Below are 18,740 nucleotides of genomic sequence, written 5' to 3'. Positions count from 1 at the left end.
GGGGGGGGGGGATTCTATCTCATTAATATCTCTTGGAAGAAACTAAGCATTAATCCTTAAATTTAAAGTGCCCACAATGGATATCGAGATCAAGTAATTAGGATTGTGATTTAAAATTATTCAAATCCCGAAGATATGAATATTATATCCCTACTTTTATGAAGATTATATCCCTACCTTTATGAATAATATCCCTACCTTTATGAAGATTATATCCCTACCTTTATGAATATTATATCCCTACCTTTATGAAGATTATATCTCTACCTTCATGAAGATTATATCCCTACTTTTATGAAGTTTGTATCCCTACCTTTATGAAGAATATATTCCTACCTTTATGAAGGTTATATCCCTACCTTTATGAAGATTATATCTCTACCTTTATGAAGATTATATCCCTGCAATTATAAAGATTATATTCCTACCTTTATGAAGATTATATCCCTACCTTTATGAAGTTTATATCCCTACCTTTATGAAGATTATATCCCTACCTTAATGAAGATTATATTCCTACCTTTATGAAGGTTATATCCCTACCTTTATGAAGATTATATCCCTACCTTTATAAAGATTATATTCCTACCTTTATGAAGATTATATCCCTACCTTTATAAAGATTATATTCCTACCTTTATGAAGATTATATCCATACCTTTATAAAGATTATATCCCTACCTTTATGAAGATTATATCCCTACCTTTATGAAGATTATATCCTGACTCGAATATTATCGGCGGAAGTAGAACAAGGAAGAAAGCTGTTGGAGAGAAAGATTCGATTCTCTTAGTTTCAGCTTCCGGTAGAAGCTTCATAAACAAACCAATAGTAGCTCCCAGGAATACTAATTAATAATAATAATTGAATGGATAAATAAAAAAATAATGAAAGAATGAATAAATTAATAAAAATGAATAAAAAAATGGTTAAATAAAAAGATAAATAAATGAACAATTAAACGAAAGGAAGATCAATGAATGAATGAATGAATAAATGAATAAATGAATAAATGAATAAATGAATAAATGAATAAATGAATAAATGAATGAAAGGATGGATGAATGAATGGATGAATAAAAGGATGAATGAATGAATAAATGAATATTTACCTATAGCTAAACTCTCTGGAATATAATGGAATTTAGTCTGTAGAAGAAGATGAACCAGGAAGATGCAGAGAACTATAACGAAGAGGAGGAAGAAGATTGCCAAGGAGCTGGAGTGTTCCTTCTCAGCAGCACCTTTCTCTGGTAGTACAATCTGCTCTATAGTTTCCTCCTTAGTTGCATTCTGCAGATACAAACATTTTTATTTTGAATTCTATTTATTTTCAAAAATTCCCCCCCCCTTCCCATTTTTATGGGGATGAGTTCAGAAGGTCTGAATTTTGTTTGAGACTTTTAAAGACTTTTCCCAAAAATTCATTTGTTCAGAACAAAAAAATTATGAAATGTTTAACTTTCATTCCTTCGAAAAACCTCCGCTTAGGATTAGTAGAACAAGAAATACTTGACATTGTAAGGTTTCTAACAAATTCCATCTCCCCACCCCCATAAATTTCAAAGCCATGGTCAGAGAATATTGTTTGGCACAAAAACTGGTAAAGTTTCGAAGATGACAAAAAAAACAATAATTTTTTTATTCCAAAATTTCATGAATGATGATACTATGGTTGCAAGAAGGGGAAAGCAAAAATTGAGTAACAAGACATGTTAGAAGTGTGTCACAAAAAAACAGGATCAAGGTGTTTGTAGACAAAGAGATGACAACCCTAATAGCGCCTACTATCATAAAAATGTATAAAAATGTATAAAAATGTATAAAAATAAAGTCTTTCTATCTAATTGTATTTAGTATGAAACAAAATGTAAACAAAAAGTTTGGTATCCCTTTGAAGCTTCTGTTGCATTTTTTATTTCTCCTCCTCCTCCATCCACTTTCTCTCCTTCTTTTCCTTCCTCCTTCTCCTCGGCGTCATCTGAAAAAATTAAATAAAAATGACAAAAATCAAGGAAAAGGAGATAAACAAGAGTTTCAAGCGAACGGAAACTTTCGAGAAAAAATGCGAAAATTTTTGTTCGTATTTCGCAAATTTTTTTTTGCGCGGAAATGATTTAAGTAAAAAACTGCGAAAACGATGCGAAATTTTGCGAAAACACTTTTCGCGAAATTTTTTTTTCGAGAAAACCACATGTGTTGTAGCTGCAACAATTAACTGCGCAAAAAAACTTGTGGAATTCTTCACTCTGATATCTCAGCATTAGAAGTTTTATTATATCATAATTAATAATTTCTCTTCTGTATTTTTTTCTCGCAAATTTTTGTATTTTTTAAATGTTCGCATTGGTTTTTTCGCGAAATTTTTACATTTTAACGCAAAAATTTTCGCAGTTTTCTCGAGCGAACGAAATGCGAAAAAATGCGAACAAATTTTTTGCTTGGAACTCTAAGAAAACACAATACTAAAAATATGCTTTTATGATAAAAAATGTAGTATATTTTTAAAGAGATTTTTAACAAGATTTTAAGTGACCGTCAGTTAAAAAAAATTAAAATGTGCCAATCCAATCAAAGCAACTGAATTCTAGCTTGTATCTTCAATTTTCTAATCCCTAACTTTGCACCCAAATTGTGTAAATCTTTGATATCTCATACAGTCACCCATACTTTAGTAGAGGTCAGACTTAAAGGGACTGTAAGCGTATTTTAAAGTGTCCGTCGGGTCCATGAAAATATGTTAATGTCTGATTTAATCCATTGAAAGCTTTGTCTGATCAAGTATATATCAGATATACAATGTTATTGGTTCTTTAAATGTTTATTTTTATTTTTGGTTCTCTGCAACAGGGACTTGCGCATTTTCTTCCTGTAGAATCATTGGAGAAATAATCAGAATTAAACACTTGTCGAGTCAGAAAAACGACAATATCTTCTACATTTTTGATCAGATTAAGGTTTCTAGGGCACCGTTGTAAATCAGGCACTGTCATCTTTGTATACAGGGTAGCTCTAAATTATGCTTACAGTCAATAGAAGAAGATTTCATACTTAAGAATATAAAAGGTCTACAAAATCAAGTTGCAAATATAATTAAAACTAGAAAATTACAATCTATAGTAATTAGTTCGGCGTATAGCAACATGGCGTATTTTCCGGGAGAACATTTTTTATATTTTTGAAAAATTAAATTATCAGTGTAAAGTAAATATAATTTTCATATAATCCTTTTATTTAAATGGTAAAACGAAATTTTATGAAATCATATTAGCATTACTGGAGAGCTTTTTTTTATAATTTTTTCCAAACCTAAAATGTATGTATTAAACTATTTTGCTCCTTTAATGTCTAGGTTATGTTAAAAAAATAGAAATTATGATAATGATAATGATAAGCTACAATATTTCACAAAAACGTTTAATTTTTCAAAAATATAAAAAAATGTTCTCCCGGAAAATACGCCATGTTGCTATACGCAGCGGGTCCATACGTTGGATTTCATTTCTATAAGGTTTGACGCCACTAGTTCTTTACTTAATTTTCTCTAAAAAATATTTTAAGGGGAATATTCTACCTTTGGAAAATAAATTAGGATCCTCTGTCGGTCTTTTTTCTTTTACAGAGTCAGGAGAACTAAATTCACAAAATTATCATTTTTTTAATGGATTTTTTAAAGAATCATTTGGAACGGGAATTTGACAATTTTATAAATAATTGAGAAACTGTATGTTAGGATATCCGAAATATCAAAAGCAATTTACTTTAAGTTTCTTACTAATTGATAATTTTGGAAATTTTAAAAAATTATTGATAAGAATCCGGAATTTTTATTATTTGAAGTTTTTTTTTAATAATATTTGGATATTATTCTGACAAATTAAAAAAAAAACATTAACACTTTATGCAGAAATTAACATAATATGAATTTTTACTAAATAAAATGGATTTTTACGAAAATTTAACAACATTTTTAATTTTTTGGGATTATGTTGGGAAAATTGAAAAGTTTTTAACTGAAATTTTCAAACAACGGGTAGTTTTTATTAACAATAATAAAAGTAATAACAAAAATAATAATATTAATAAACCATTGATTTTGTTCCTTAAGCTAGGTGGTTCTCCGCTCTGTACATAAACAAGTGTGCATAAGAACAGTATAAACGTACAGGTTATGTATACTCTAGATGCCCTCATGTTAAGGCATTTATCTGAAAGTACAGAAATGTGGTTATTTAGCAATTTAAAAGGGACTGGAGACAGTATTTTAATTGGTTCTCTATTTCAAAATAACATTTCTTGAATTTCTTCAACCAAGACAAGAAGCAAATGACCACAATTAAATTTCCAATATTAAAAAAAAAATTTTGAACTTTTTTTTTCTTAGACATAGAAAAGGTAATGTTTCGTATCATTGAGTACTTTTAATTACAAGTGTTTAGTAACCATTTCATTTAATTTTGATGCGGATCCGGATCCAGCTCAATAAGTTAGCAAATTTCTTATACCAAAACAAAATGTCTAAAAAATACTTAAAATTAGGAAGATTTTACTATGATCTCAATCAAAATGGTGTTTATACAAAATATTTAACCTTTCTTTTTAGAGTTAGCATTGTACATTGACTATATTTCGAAACCTTATATACTGTTCAAGTTTCCAATACGTGATATAAACAAATCCAATTTGTATTTTAGGTCTGTTGATAAATTATTACCTAATATGGTTAATAAACAACGCAGAAAGGATAATCCTTTTTAAATTCTATTTTTCGTTTAGAAACTTCTATACTTCTATTTATTCATAATTTTGATAATCCTGCGCATTTGCACGAAACGATTAAGAAAATTTGGCTAATTATACAAACTTAAAGGGAGTGTTTGCGAAAAATGAAAGAGGGTAGGCTTAAAGCGAAAAAAAACCGATTTGATCGCTACTAATCTTATTTCTATTTGTTGCGTCTATAAGGAGAAAATTGTTTAAAACGACTTATACTGAAGAACGTTGCGTCCATACAAATTGAGAAAGTTGCAATATAAGCCTTTACCCCATTTCATTTTTTTCGAACACTCCCTTTAAAAGAAATATTTAAAAGTTAAAAAGAAACTAATTCTTAAACAAAAGCTCCATTTTGTTAAAACATTCATTAAAATAAGAATTAAAGAATATATTTCATGATGGTGAAACATAAATGCCAACAAATTTCATGTTAAGTCTTTAATAAATATGGATAATTCTACTTGCAAAATATTGTACATATAATTTACAATATCATAATTTTTTTGTATTCAATTAAACTTTTTAAAAAATCCCTTCGATCTTAACAGGCAAGTCAGTTAAAAGAAATAGACAAATCTCTTTAAAGCTATGTAATAGGTTAGGCCATCAAAGTAACTAATTTTAAAATAATATCAAGGTGTAATAAATATAGAGGCCCCATAGTAAATCTAGGTAAATGTGCTCATTAGTAAATACGTAAATCATGTATTGCAATTTACCCAATCTAGATACGTAGATATATATAACTCCGTCAAACCCATATTGTGATTGCTTAACTACGTTATATTGTTGACATTGATAGCTGATCGTGCCCTTTGGTTTGGCATTGATCGATTATGTGCTTTAGTCCGTGCTAACATTAATAGCTGATCGTGCCCTTTGGTTTGGCATTGATCGATTAAGTGCTTGTGTCCGTTTAAGAGATTGATAGCTGATTGTGCCCATTGGTTTGGCATTGATCGATTAAGAGATCGTGTCCTGATTGACATTGATAGCTAAGCTTGTGTCCTTGCGGACATCGATAGCTGATGAGAGATTGTGTCCGGGTTTAGCCATTGATAGCTATGTGAAACTGAATTCTACCTGGAAAGATACGGGTTTGAGAAACCCTTATGGAGTAGGGCATTTACTACAAAGGGCTTTATTCCAAAAGTCTAAAATCTAGATTTTCTTCTAAAGTATTCTAAAAAAACCCTCCATTTTAATTTAACTTTTAATATGTGGTTAAAAAGATGTCTGTTTAGTTTATACTTTTCAGCATCGAAAAATAAGGACAGTGGCACAAAGCGCTCATATTTTTAATTATAAACATTATTACTTACTAATGAATAGTCCAGCCAAGAATAAAATTTTTTTCTTGAAGTCCATTGAGTCGGAATCATATCATGTTTAATTCTGAGAATAATAAGAATAAGAATAAGAATAAGAATAAGAATAAGAATATGAATATGAATAAGAATAAGAATAAGAATAAGAATAAGAATAAGAATAAGAATAAGAATAAGAATAATTCACTGTTCATATAAAGTGTCACCACAGGTATACTGCATAGTTTCTTAAAGGGAGCATAAAACCACTCACTTTGAATAATCAATTTTCAGCTAGACAAATATGGATAAGGATATCTCATTCTTCCTTTTCTTGTTCAGACATAGTTGTGAATCGGACATGAAGGGTTACATGAAAGTACGTCTACACTCATTGAAACTGAATGTTAAACGCCGAAGAAGAAATCTAATTTTTAAAAAGTTGGGAGCGAGGGGGCTTAATCAAAATATTATCAATTTTACAACTATTGATAGAAGTATTGATATGAACTGAAAGGTTGTAGTAGCCGGTATTTGTTCATACAGACACTTGTACTTTTAAACTACCACCTGTTCTAGCAACAGAGCGGTTTACAGAGACCAAAGATACGTTAACAGCCGGGTCGTAAGGATACCCCCCCAGGGGCGTATTCGGAAATTTTTCCGGGGGGGGAGGCTCAGTACCCGTTGGGACCAAAAAACAAACCTGAAAACCATAGACTTCACCCAAAGGGGGCTAAGCCCTCATAGCCCCACCCTGAATGCGCCTCTGATATCCCCCCTGCCCCAACAATGGTTCTAGAAGCCGGTTCGATAATAAGAAAAATAAAGGTTTTTGAATATAAATAAAATAAATAAATTAAGATTTATTTCTTGGACATCATAGAAGTTTTTATACCCTGCTAAAAATATTTTTGTAATCCCTAAACTAAAATAAAAGTATACTGAACGATTCTTACAATGCTTGGTTGCTCAAACTGTCTTTGTTCAATATTAACATTTAAAAAAAAATGAAATATGCTTGTAAACAATGACATTTTAGTGTCCTTGAAGATTATATTTCATCGTGATGCGGATCCAGATTCTTGATCCGTCCTGTTTAATAAAATCTAATTTCCAAAATGTTTTTCTTTTTATCGCTGATTTTAAGGCAAAACTTGATTCACCCTTAAATTATTCACACTTGAAATATTTTTCAATGTGTTCTGTTGGATATTTTGTCATTCGGAGCTGTAACCATTATTCTAAGCACTGAAGAAAGGTGGCGCTAACCCTCCCATCAGATATCAAGGGGTCTCCAATAGAATATACTAAGTGGTCTCCAATAAAATATTGTAAGCGGTTCCAATGAAATATAGTAAGTGGTCTCCAATGAAATATTGTAAGCGATCTCCAATGAAATATAATAAGTGGTCTCCAATGAAATATAATAAGTGGTCTCCAATGAAATATAGTAAGTGATCTACAATAAAATAAAGTAAGCGGTCTCCAATGAAATATAGTAAGTGGTCTCCAATGAAATATAGTAAGTGGCGGTCTCCTATGAAATTTAGTAAGCGGTCTCCAATGAAATATAGTAAGTGGTCTCCCGATCACAAATATTTCTCCGCATATCACAAATATCTCTCCCCCGATCACAAATATCTCTCCGCATATCACAAATATCTCTCCCCCCGATCACAAATATCTCTCCACCTATCACAAATATCTCTCCCCCGATCACAAATATCTCTCCGCATATCACAAATATCTCTCCCCCTTTCACAAATATCTCTCCCCCGATTACAAATGTCTCTCCCCAGATCACAAATATCTCTCCTCAGATCACAGATATCTCTCCCAAGATAACAAATATCTCTCCCCAGATAACAAATATCTCTCCCCCGATCACAAATATCTCTCCCCCGATCACAAATATCTCTCCCCCGATCACAAATATCTCTCCGCATATAACAAATATCTCTCCCCAGATCACAGATATCTCTCCCCAGATCACAGATATCTCTCCCCAGATCACAGATATCTCTCCCCCTATCACAGATATCTCTCCCCAGATCACAAATATCTCTCCCCAGATCACAAATATCTCTCCTCAGGTCACAAATATCTCTCCCCAGATCACAAATATCTCTCCCCAGATCACAAATATCTCTCCCCAGATCACAGATTTCTCTCCTCAGATCAAAGATATCTCTCCCTAAATCACAGATATCTCTCCCTAAATCACAGATACCTCTCCTCAGATCACAAATATCTCTCCACCTATCACAAATATCTTTCCCCCTTTCACAGATATCTCTCCCTAAATCACAGATATTGCTCCTTAGATCACAGATAAAATAAAAACTGAAGACTATGGAATAAATAAGACACCTTTAGACGAAGAAGAACCACATGTGTCTTCATAATTATCATTTTATCGGATAAATGCACATGCAATGTGTTTGTAACAACAATATTTTGTTTTCTGATATTCAGTATTTTATATGACAATTTTGAAGATTCATAAAAAATGAATCAAGATGGATTTGATTTAAAAATGAAAACTAAAAAATTTCTTTTAAATGATGAATAAAAATTACCATGAATGCAGTAGCAAAAACAAATTAGAAGAAACGTTTAAATGAAAAAAATGACAAAACAAAAATTATTAACGAAATGAAAAATGATAGATCATTAGGGAGGCGGATTTTTCTGTTTAATGTTGATATAGAATGGGTAGTAGAAGTAGGTATTCAAGGATACCATCCATTTTTTTTTTGATAACTTAAAAAGTGTTCGAATCTTTTTTAATTATTTCTTTAGATTTTGGCCAACCTTTACGAATTTATTTCTTTTAAACAACTTTAATAAACTTCATTTATATTGTCAAAATTTTAATTCACAAAAATCTGTTCAAATACACTGTAACGTACACCCATAGGAATAGACAGTACGGTATATTAAACCTACCTACTTAACAATTCTCAACCGTAACCATTGAATCGGACTTTCTTTACAGACAAAAAACAAAATCGGTTAGAAATCGCGGCTATAGCATTGAGAGCCAAATTTGATGAATAGCAAATACATATCTGAATGTAGAATTCAACCACTTCTCTTGAGCGCCGGTTCAAACTAACGAGAAGATGTTGAACCAGGGACAGAATGTAATGAATTTGAGTTCCGTCTCTTAACTACCTTCTGTCGGTTCAAAATTAAACCACAGATTTAAAGTAAGATTAAGGAAGAATTAAAGTCGGAGACTCAAATTTTAACCGGCCTTAGGCAGTTCAAATTCATTGAACTCGGTCCCAGGTCTATGCGGTTCAACCAAATCCTGCTAATCATTAAATTCGGTTTAAACAAAGTTCTTATTTTTGACACTCAAGACATAAGACTCAGCGCGAAAAAGTTATCATGACTATGATTTCAAAATTAGTATGTAAGACATCAATAGTACAATTACTGCAGATTGCACCTACTCTACAGTTCTCAACCTGGACAATGTACATATTCTGAAACAGTTGTATACTGTACCCCTACTACCGTCTACCATAATACATTGCTATCTGAAAAACAGGATTTTGGTTAAATTAGGTACAATATATGTAGACTTACTGAATTACAAACTTTGACAAATGTTTTAAAAATAAAATTAATACATCAAATTTTATATATTGATCTAATTTTAAAAGCTGATTTTAATATTGAAACTCATCCAGAACCGTTTAGGAACAAACTAATTAAATTTCCTTTTTTTCTTCTTCAGAAAGTAACTTAAGATATCGTCTTTTCTTTTTCATTCGACAGAGGCGGCATAAAAGAACATATTATTTTACGATTTTTAGAGAAAAAAATTTTGCACGTTTTTTACATCAAAGGGACTTTAGACGAAGTTTCAAGTGACCCATAATACCCGATTTGCGACGTCAAAATTAACAGCTTTTACTGATCAAGCATGAAATAGATATCCATTTTTGTTTGTTTATTTTTACTATTTATTTTCATTTTCGGGTTCTCTGCAAAAGTAACTTGCGCATTTCTGGCTTTTAAGAAACAATATAGAAATTCATAGAAAAAAAACAGTTTTCGAGTCAGAAAATTACGTTATCTTCAACATTTATGATTGAAGTTTCTAGTGTACTGTTGTAAATCTTGCATTGCTATCTTTGCATATGGAGGGTCACTTGAAATTGCGCTTACAGTCCCTGTAAACAAGGAAAGGTGTTCAAAATATAAGATTTCAAAAAAAAAAATAAAACTAATTTTGAAACTTTTTTACGGAATAACTTTATTATTAGAAAACGAGCGACTTTGTGTGACTCGTGAGCCTCGGAGTCCGTAATCTTCACTCTGAGCCACAGCAGCCTGTCTTCCTGGTTTTCACCATGCACTGAAATCCCCGAATCCTCCAGTCGTTTTCGGTTTCTTGAATACTGGCGGGGCCTGAAATTTTGACAAAATAATTTAAGTGTAAAATACAAATAAATATTGACTGTTTTTCATCAATTCCATTCTCCGTACAGCCGTGTGGCGTTTATTTACTAGATTTATTGTAAAGTTACGGTTTATATTGATTTACAATAGGGCAGTCCCTTGCTCCTTTCTGCTCATGGTTTTGACATAAAAATCTCCAAACTATCAGAGGGGCGCAGGTGTCTCTCATCTACTATTTTCCTTTCAATAATTTATTTACCTGCTCCTCAGCTTTTCTTGCTTCCTTCTTCACACTAGGGTTAATATACTTCCCAACTCCGGACCCAAACACCTTCCTCTCCTAAACAACATTTTTTAGGTTTAAAGGGTATATAGACGTAATTTCAAGTGAAATTTCAATTTAAACCTCTATTTGAGTATTAATGAGGAAGATATCGTCGTTTTCAGCTAAAAAATGTGCTGAATTTTGAAAATTTCCTTTGTTGTTTCTGTAAAAAAAAGTACAGTTGAAAATAATTGATTTTATTTAGAATGATATGAATATTTGATTTACCTTAAAGGTGTTCAAAGGTTTAAAGGGTGGCGTTGTGAATTTGACAAGCAATTTGTGGCGCAATTAGCACTTTTGTGAGGGGGGAGGGGTTAGCCAATTAAGATAGTTTAAACCAAACTAAGAACAATCAAAAGTTAAGGCAAAGCGTTCAAGGGGTTCATGAGTTATGATCGGACAGACGAACAGACAAACAGAGATTACTACTTTATATAAAGAATAATTACCTCGGTTTTATCCTTGTTTACAGGGTTCTTCTCCAGATTTAGCTGAAACAAAATAATGATCAATCTTTAATTTTTCTTTCTAGCAGTCCTCTAAAAAGATGGTCATAAAACCTTCCGTCCATATAATTCCATTTCTGATCCCGAATGAGATCGGGGTTGAAAGTACATTTAACGGCATCAAAATACACTTCCTGTGTCATTGTGAACTTTGACAAGTTTTTGTGTAGGTGTCCTAAACTTCAGAAATGTGTACTGCATTTGGGGTGTTAAAAGATGTAAATATTAGTAATCAATATGAGAGATAAATTATGATATACAGAAAAAAAACACTCCCTCGCAGTATACATTCTGCAGTGTGGAATTTTTTCTACAACTTGACATCATACTACCAATAGTTTACAATGACAACATGGTTAATTTCTGCCCTAAATATCGATCAATCGACATTTTGAATCGTATTGGATCGAATAAGATGGACCACTGCTTCTTACTCATTAAAAAGTGAATAAAGTTTCTTCTACAAAAGAATTTGAAAAAAAGAGGAAAATTTTATAAATAGTTTTTTTTTTCCAAAAAAGAAATGTGCCAAACTTGACTGATACAGGGTTTCACTACAAAATACTTGTTCTAGCTCAGCAGAAACATTTTACAAGATTATAGAAAAATGTACATGACTGATACAGGGTTGAAAACGAAATAGATGGGGGTCACCTTCTCAATCTCTTTTTCTCTCATCTCCTTAAGTTGATCTTCGGCCTCTTGGAAAGGATCGACGAAGACGGCTACCCGTTCGATCTTGATATCCTCCACAGGTTTATCCTTGTTATCAGTTCCAATAGCTTCAATAGTGGTCAACGTATCCATACCTTTGTTATGAGTCAAGTTCAAATCGAATAGAATCTAGCCTAACCTAACAAAACCATACCAAACCGAGTCAAATGGAATCGAATCGAATCGAATCGAATCAAACCGAATCAAATCAAATCAAATCAAATCAAACCGAATCAAATCAAATCAAATCAAATCAAATCAAATCAAATCAAGTCAAATCAAATCAAATCAAATCAAATCAAATCAAATCAAATCAAATCAAATCAAATCAAATCAAATCAAGTCAAATCAAATCAAATCAAATCAAATCAAATCAAATCAAATCAAATCAAATCAAATCAAATCAAATCAAATCAAATCAAATCAAATCAAATCAAATCAAATCAAATCAAATCAAATCAAATCAAATCAAATCAAATCAAATCAAATTAAATGAAATCAAGTGAAAGGGAACTATTATTATAATTTTATGAGTTAAGATGATTCAAGATTTCATAAGAAGAAAGCGTAATTCTCTGATTTGATTATGTTACAAAGACATGACACAACGTTACATTAAACTAGTTTTATGCAGATCAATGCTTGTAATTAAGTTAAATTCCATGAAAAGCCTAAACTAAGGATCTATAGAGTTACAACAATTACCTCCCACAAGTTTGCCAAAAATTGTGTGTTTTCCATCCAAATGTTTGCAGGATCTGAAATAGTCGTTTTAATTAAGTAAAACAAAAGTCAAACCTAATCTAATCAATTCAGACTTTCAGGGATGTTCTACGACCACACAAACAATCTCGAAGTGACTATTGGTTTTACGATTTTTAACACTTGCATTAACGTACGCAATAAAACCGGAAATTTTGATTAAAACCTCTTTTTAACATAATTGTTCTTAAATGCAAAGGAACTAAGCTATAAAAATGTCTGCACGGGCAAAGACTAAATTTTTAGTTATCTTGATCTTTAAAAATGATAAATAACATTGACAGCGTGTATGCCAAAATTAAAATAATTTTCAATAATATTCAAAGAGAAAATAATGTTCTACAGAACCAACTAAATGACATTTCACATGTCAAACTACGCTATTTACAGTGTATTATTCTACAACTGAAGAAAACATTTTTTTTTAGTGGAATGAGGCTATAAATGTCACTGCACACTTGCGGGTTTTCTTTTATATTTATCTACTAGCTGAAGGGCCCGGCGTTGCCCGTGAAAAAAATTTGTCAAACAAAATTTTTTAAATTTTTTTAGCTTATTACACCCCACGGCCACCCATGAGTGTCCACAAAAAATTTAAGCCCAATTGGTCAAGCTGTTTGGCCGGCTATACGCAACATATATATATATATATACGAATGTCTTGTATTATTATATAGATTTAAAGGGACTGCTAGAGTAATCTCAAGTACCCTCACTGCAAAGGCGACCACGCCAGATTCCCACCAGCTTCCTTGAAAGCTTTTTCGGTTCAAATAAGAATGATATATTAGTGTTAATAATTTTGAAAGTTTTAATTTTTAAATTCTCTACAATAATTACTTGCGCATTTCATGCTACAGGAAAAAATGTATTAATTATCAGAATTGAACACTAATAAACCGAGAAAACAACAACAATATCTTCCGCATTATTGATCAGATAAAGGTTTTAAGGGTACCGTTGTGAATCGGGCATTGACATCTTTGCATGGCCAGTCACTAATCTGAACTTATCGTAACTTTAATCTAAACATCGTCTTCATGTTCCACACTTTATGCCATGTATAACCTGTAGGTAATGAAGAACTGCGACTTGTTAGAGTCTGGTCCTGAGTTAGCCATGGATAGAACACCTCGTCCTGTATGATGATACTGAGGCTTTATCTCATCCTTGGAAATCATAGCAAAGTAATTAAGGGGATAGGAAATTTTGCTCGTGTCATGTTATCTCGCGTCATTATTGCTAAATAACTTTTTCTCTAAAAAAACCATGCAGCCCTGTGCATAATTTAAAATGGTTTGCAGCTTAATTAAAAAAAATTATTGGCAAAATACTGCTTGATGTCCTACGCTTAACGCTCCCCACCACCACATCTAGTGCCAGTGCTTGGCCGATGGCCCCTATTATAGCCTGCGGCGCCTCTGAATAATGTGAAAGGGAGGTTTTTCAATTTTCATATAGAAAAAAAAATGGTTGTGCAATTCTGACGGTATCTGGGTGTTCGACAAAAATGACGCTAACATTTTTTTTCTTTCATGACAATAAACGCCCTTACTTATATTTAAGATATAAGAATAGCCAAAAATTAACAATAAAAAATCTATAAAATACCTTGAATGTTCCGCCGAAATGAGAGTCTCCGCCTGAACCAGTTCCTGTAGGATCTCCGCCTTGTAACATGAAGTGGCGAATAGATCTAAACAGAACATTATTTTAAGGACAGGAATTTTTTATGGCATTTTATGAGCAGAGGGGGGGGGGGCTCCCTTGATGATCAGTTTTCAGGGGGTTTTGGAGCCCCAATGGGTTCTCAGCTTGCCTAGAAAAAATGTAAGCCCCCTCTGGACTGGATCATGTGAGTGATTAAATAATTTTACCTATGGAATATTGTGTTGTTGTAATATCCCTTGGCGCAGAGTTTCAGGAAGTTTTCACAGGTTTTAGGTACAGTGTCACAGTACAGTTCAAGGTTCAGAGGTCCTAGAGTACAAATAAGATTTAGTGTACAAGTGTACAGTGTCACAGTAAAGTTCAAGGTTCAGAGGTCCTAGAGTACAAATAAGATTTAGTGTACAAGTGTACAGTGTCACAGTACAGTTCAAAGTTCAGGGGTCCTTGAGTACACATACAGTTTAGTGTACAAGTGTACAGTGTCACAGTACAGTTCAAGGTACAGGGACCCTTGAGTTCAAATACAGTTTAGTGTACAAGTGTACAGTGTCATAGTACAGTTCAAGGTTCAGGGGTCCTTGAGAACAAATACAGTTTAGTTTAGGTATTTATGCAATGTCAAATTATGTTATAGTTTAAGTTTTAGAGCTCTTAATTGATAAGCTTTAGTAAAATGTCAAAGCAAAGAATACTGCAATATACACAAATTTATCTATAAGTACTTGTTGTATGTTGCATGTAATAATGAGTTAAAGTTTTAGAGTAATAATGAGTTACCTAGGTTTGTATTGATCCTAACATAGCCTTTCTTATTTACGAGTCTGGAAATAGACAAATATTAGTTTTGACAACAAAATGTTGAGAAGACAAAATTACAGACAAATAAGCAAACGGACGACAGACAATTACTAACAGACAAATTAGCAAACGGACGGCAGACAATTACAAACAGACAAATAAGTAAACGGACGACAGACAGACAATAACAAACAAATAAGCAAACGGACGACAGACACACACTAAAAGACAAAATTTCAAAAATAAAATAGTAAATGCGTTGAAAAATGATAAATTATAGCTAACAATAAAGTTAGAATAACTGATAAATTGATGATTTAAAGGGACATGTGGCATGTCCTATTCACAACAGAACCAATAAATTATTCATTTAAACAAGTTTGATGTAGTTGGCCCTGTTTTTCTATCTAAAAATTGATTATTTGCAAGGGGGAATAATTTAAGAATTTATGCACTTTACCAGGAAGAAAACAACTAGATTTTCCTCTTTTCTTTCTCAGATAGAGTTTTACACGCGTACTGTTGTAAATTGGGCATGTCGTTTTTTTATTTTTTTACAGAATATATATAGAATTTTTATATATATAGTTTTAAATATAGAACATGCAATGATGCAACTAACCTGTACTTAACAATATCTTCATCTAGAATAGCTGCCTCAGTTTCAGTGACTCGATCATATGCAGTACTGGTTAAACTAGCGCCTCTCAATCCTAAAATAAGCTTAAGTTTGATCATAGAATCTAAAATGTCTGGCTTTATTTCAGCGATTAATATTTAGAAATCTTTAAACAATCTTAACTTGATCCCAGAATCACTTGCTAAACTACGCTTCTTTATCCTAAAATAAGTTTAATTTGATCCTAGAATCTAAAATTGCTGCCTCATTTTCAGCAAATTATTTGTAGTAATCCTAAAATAATCGTAGCTTGCATATTGATGCTAAAATCAAAATTGTTTTTTGTTAGTTTCAGTGCTTAAGCTATACTTGTTAAACTAGGGCCTCTTTTACAATTTTTTACTTCTTAATATTAAAAAGTTTGTTTACGAGTTCTTTCCATTCAAAATTCCTGTCTTGCTGTTCTATGTTAAGAACCAAAACAAGGCAAAAAAAAGATTTTAAAAGCTTTTTTTTTGTTAAATAAATAGAGCATAGATAGATAGATATAAATAAGATAGATATCTAACCTGTTGAGTAATGAGCTGAATTGAAGATGTCAGCTTTAACCTTCTCAGATACTACTGTTTCAGGGGCCTTGTAGGTCCTCTCCAGTTCATTCAGGGTGTCCCTAGATATTCAAGGGTTAATAATTCAAGGTGGAGTGGAGTTTTCAGGGGCCTGATAGGTCCTCACCAGTTCCTTTAGGGTGTCCCTAGTCCCTAGATATTCAAGGGTAAATAATTCAAGGTGGAGGGAAGTTTCCAGGGGCTTTATAGGTCCTCTCCAGTTCATTCAGGGTGTCCCTAGATATTCAAGGGTTAATAATTCAAGGTGGAAGGGGAGTTTTCAGGGGCCCTTATAGGTCCTCTTGGTAGCTTGTGTGGGGGGGGGGCGTTATATATTCACAGGGGCTTTTTAGGTCCTCTTCAGTTCATTCAGAATGTCCCTTAGTGGTAGGTATTCAGGGGTTTATCTGTTAAAAGTCTGTTCCAGTTTATTCAGAGTTTCTGGAATTTCTCTATAAGGATTAATAAATTGAAGGTGGATGGAAAGAGGAGAGGGTTTACCTGGTTTCATGATTGACCTTCTTCATCCGCGCGCGTGGGTCAGTTTTAGCGCGCTCTAACTCATCATCATCCACCTGAAGTGAATCAGACTTAGTAATTTCATGTTATATGTTGATTTCATTCCATCATAATATGATATTTTTTATTTTAGCATAAAAACTGGTTTTAATATCAACATTCAGTGCTAAGGATCCATTTCATTTGATGCTGATCCGGATCCAGTATCTTCTTTAAATTTGTGTTTGAGTACAAAAAAGTTCACATTTGATGTAAATTGATTGATATTTTCCACTTGGATCCGGATCCAGAGAGCTGAAATGATCCAGAAGATCCGGACCCTAAGCACTGATAAAAACAATGCAATTGATATATGTAAAATAAGATAGACATTTTAATTTTGTCAAATTGGTAAAATCAGGTTTATGTTTTTTTCTATTTACCTTTAAACTGTGTTTCACGTGATGGAAACTGGACAGGTTGAACTTGGTCATGTTTCTAGGATCCTATATAATAGAGAGAAAGTGACAGGATCGAAGGATGGATAAATCAATTGTTAAAAATTTGTTTTTTAAATTAAATAAATGAAAAAAACTTAACTTCATTAATAACTGAATGAATCATAGTGTTATGGTGATAATAAATAGGATAAAAAATTTGAATTTATGTGAAAAGGGAAGACCAGTCTAAAATTAACGTTCTAATAAATAATTGAATTTGCTTATCAATGAATAGATAGATGAATGAATGAATAAACGAATAGGTGAATGAATGAAAATATGAATTAATAAACCAATGAACCAATGAATCAATAAATAAATTATTGAATTAATGAATGAGTTTATGAATCAAGTAATGAATGAATTATCGAAATAAGGTATGAATAAATTAATGAACCAAAAAGTAAAATTAATAAATGAATATAATCAATGAATTGAAGAATAAATAATTAATGAATCAATGAATCAATGAATCAATGAATCATAGAATCAATTATTGAAATAATGAAATAATGAATCAATGAATTAACTAATGAATGAATGAATGGATGTACCTGCAGAATGATAATATCTGATTTAACGAATGGTTCATCATTTATCAGATCTTTGAAATTCTAAAAACAAATTTTTGAAATCATTAAAATCATTTTTTAGCACCCTCATAAAGCTTCATATCGATTTCGAGGACTTTGATATATTAAAGGAACTGTAAAAGTGAATTTAAGAGACCCTCAATTTTATGAGTACATTTCCACGACGTTAATCCTTAAACCTCTAGCTGAGGAAAATAAATAGATATAATCTTGTTTTTCTATCTCAAAAATGTAAAAAAGGCTTCATGCAGCAGAAAAAAATAACAGAATATTTAACTTTTGAAGATACAGAAAAGACAATATCTTCTGCATTGTTACTAAGATAAAATGTCAGCGTGTAACGTTGTGAATCGGTCAAGTAGCTCGTTATAAAATCGTTTATTGGACTAATAAAAAACGATGTCAATATTATCATTGTTTCTAAAAATATTTTCAACAAATTGTTTTCCTTTGTTTTGATATTGAGTTCTTCAACAGCCTCGTAGCAGAACACATTTCCGGTGGTTTTTATGCAAGCAATATGTGTGCTTGGATTAAATACCTATAATATTAAAATATAGAGGTTTTTATGCAAGCAATATGTGTGCTTGGATTAAATAAAAGATAAATTAGATTCACCGAAATAGGGTCAAACGGCATT

The 18,740-nt window shown here is 32.0% G+C and overlaps 2 protein-coding genes across 4 annotated transcripts in view; both read right to left on the bottom strand.

Annotated features, from left to right (window-relative positions):
* The window catches only part of LOC111696177 (sodium/hydrogen exchanger 8), a 15,660-nt gene extending 9,489 nt beyond the window's left edge, over window positions 1-6,171 (bottom strand). The window contains exons 1-6 of the mRNA XM_023465726.1: window positions 6,100-6,171; window positions 4,104-4,209; window positions 3,576-3,634; window positions 1,894-1,982; window positions 1,114-1,294; window positions 673-848 (exon numbers count right to left, since the gene is read on the bottom strand). Coding sequence (XP_023321494.1) covers window positions 673-848; window positions 1,114-1,294; window positions 1,894-1,982; window positions 3,576-3,634; window positions 4,104-4,209; window positions 6,100-6,145 — 657 coding nt within the window. The 5' untranslated portion in view covers window positions 6,146-6,171. The remainder of the gene's footprint in view (window positions 1-672; window positions 849-1,113; window positions 1,295-1,893; window positions 1,983-3,575; window positions 3,635-4,103; window positions 4,210-6,099) is intronic.
* Window positions 6,172-9,634: 3,463 nt separating this feature from the next.
* Window positions 9,635-18,740, bottom strand: part of LOC111696151 (peptidyl-prolyl cis-trans isomerase-like 2) — a 13,511-nt gene continuing 4,405 nt past the window's right edge. Inside the window, exons 5-20 of one of the 3 annotated variants that reach the window (XR_002764014.1) lie at window positions 18,549-18,641; window positions 18,062-18,121; window positions 17,451-17,513; window positions 17,011-17,084; window positions 16,471-16,571; window positions 15,905-15,995; window positions 15,262-15,305; window positions 14,691-14,793; window positions 14,425-14,509; window positions 13,882-13,982; window positions 12,757-12,809; window positions 11,992-12,146; window positions 11,281-11,322; window positions 10,763-10,843; window positions 10,254-10,512; window positions 9,726-9,950 (exon numbers count right to left, since the gene is read on the bottom strand). Coding sequence is in view for 1 of the 3 variants with exons in the window: in XM_023465702.1 (XP_023321470.1) it covers window positions 10,450-10,512; window positions 10,763-10,843; window positions 11,281-11,322; window positions 11,992-12,146; window positions 12,757-12,809; window positions 13,882-13,982; window positions 14,425-14,509; window positions 14,691-14,793; window positions 15,262-15,305; window positions 15,905-15,995; window positions 16,471-16,571; window positions 17,011-17,084; window positions 17,451-17,513; window positions 18,062-18,121; window positions 18,549-18,641 (1,209 nt within the window). In the remaining 2 variants the exon portion in view is untranslated. Of the gene's footprint in view, window positions 10,513-10,762; window positions 10,844-11,280; window positions 11,323-11,991; window positions 12,147-12,756; window positions 12,810-13,881; window positions 13,983-14,424; window positions 14,510-14,690; window positions 14,794-15,261; window positions 15,306-15,904; window positions 15,996-16,470; window positions 16,572-17,010; window positions 17,085-17,450; window positions 17,514-18,061; window positions 18,122-18,548; window positions 18,642-18,740 lie in introns of all 3 variants that reach the window. The other 2 variants (XR_002764015.1, XM_023465702.1) reach the window with 2 other exon arrangements.

Source organism: Eurytemora carolleeae, unplaced genomic scaffold (assembly GCF_000591075.1).
Source record: "Eurytemora carolleeae unplaced genomic scaffold, Eaff_2.0 scaffold80, whole genome shotgun sequence".
Classification (NCBI taxonomy): domain Eukaryota; kingdom Metazoa; phylum Arthropoda; class Copepoda; order Calanoida; family Temoridae; genus Eurytemora; species Eurytemora carolleeae.
Note: the sequence above shows the minus strand (reverse complement) of the source record. Positions and strands in the feature narration are given on the sequence as shown.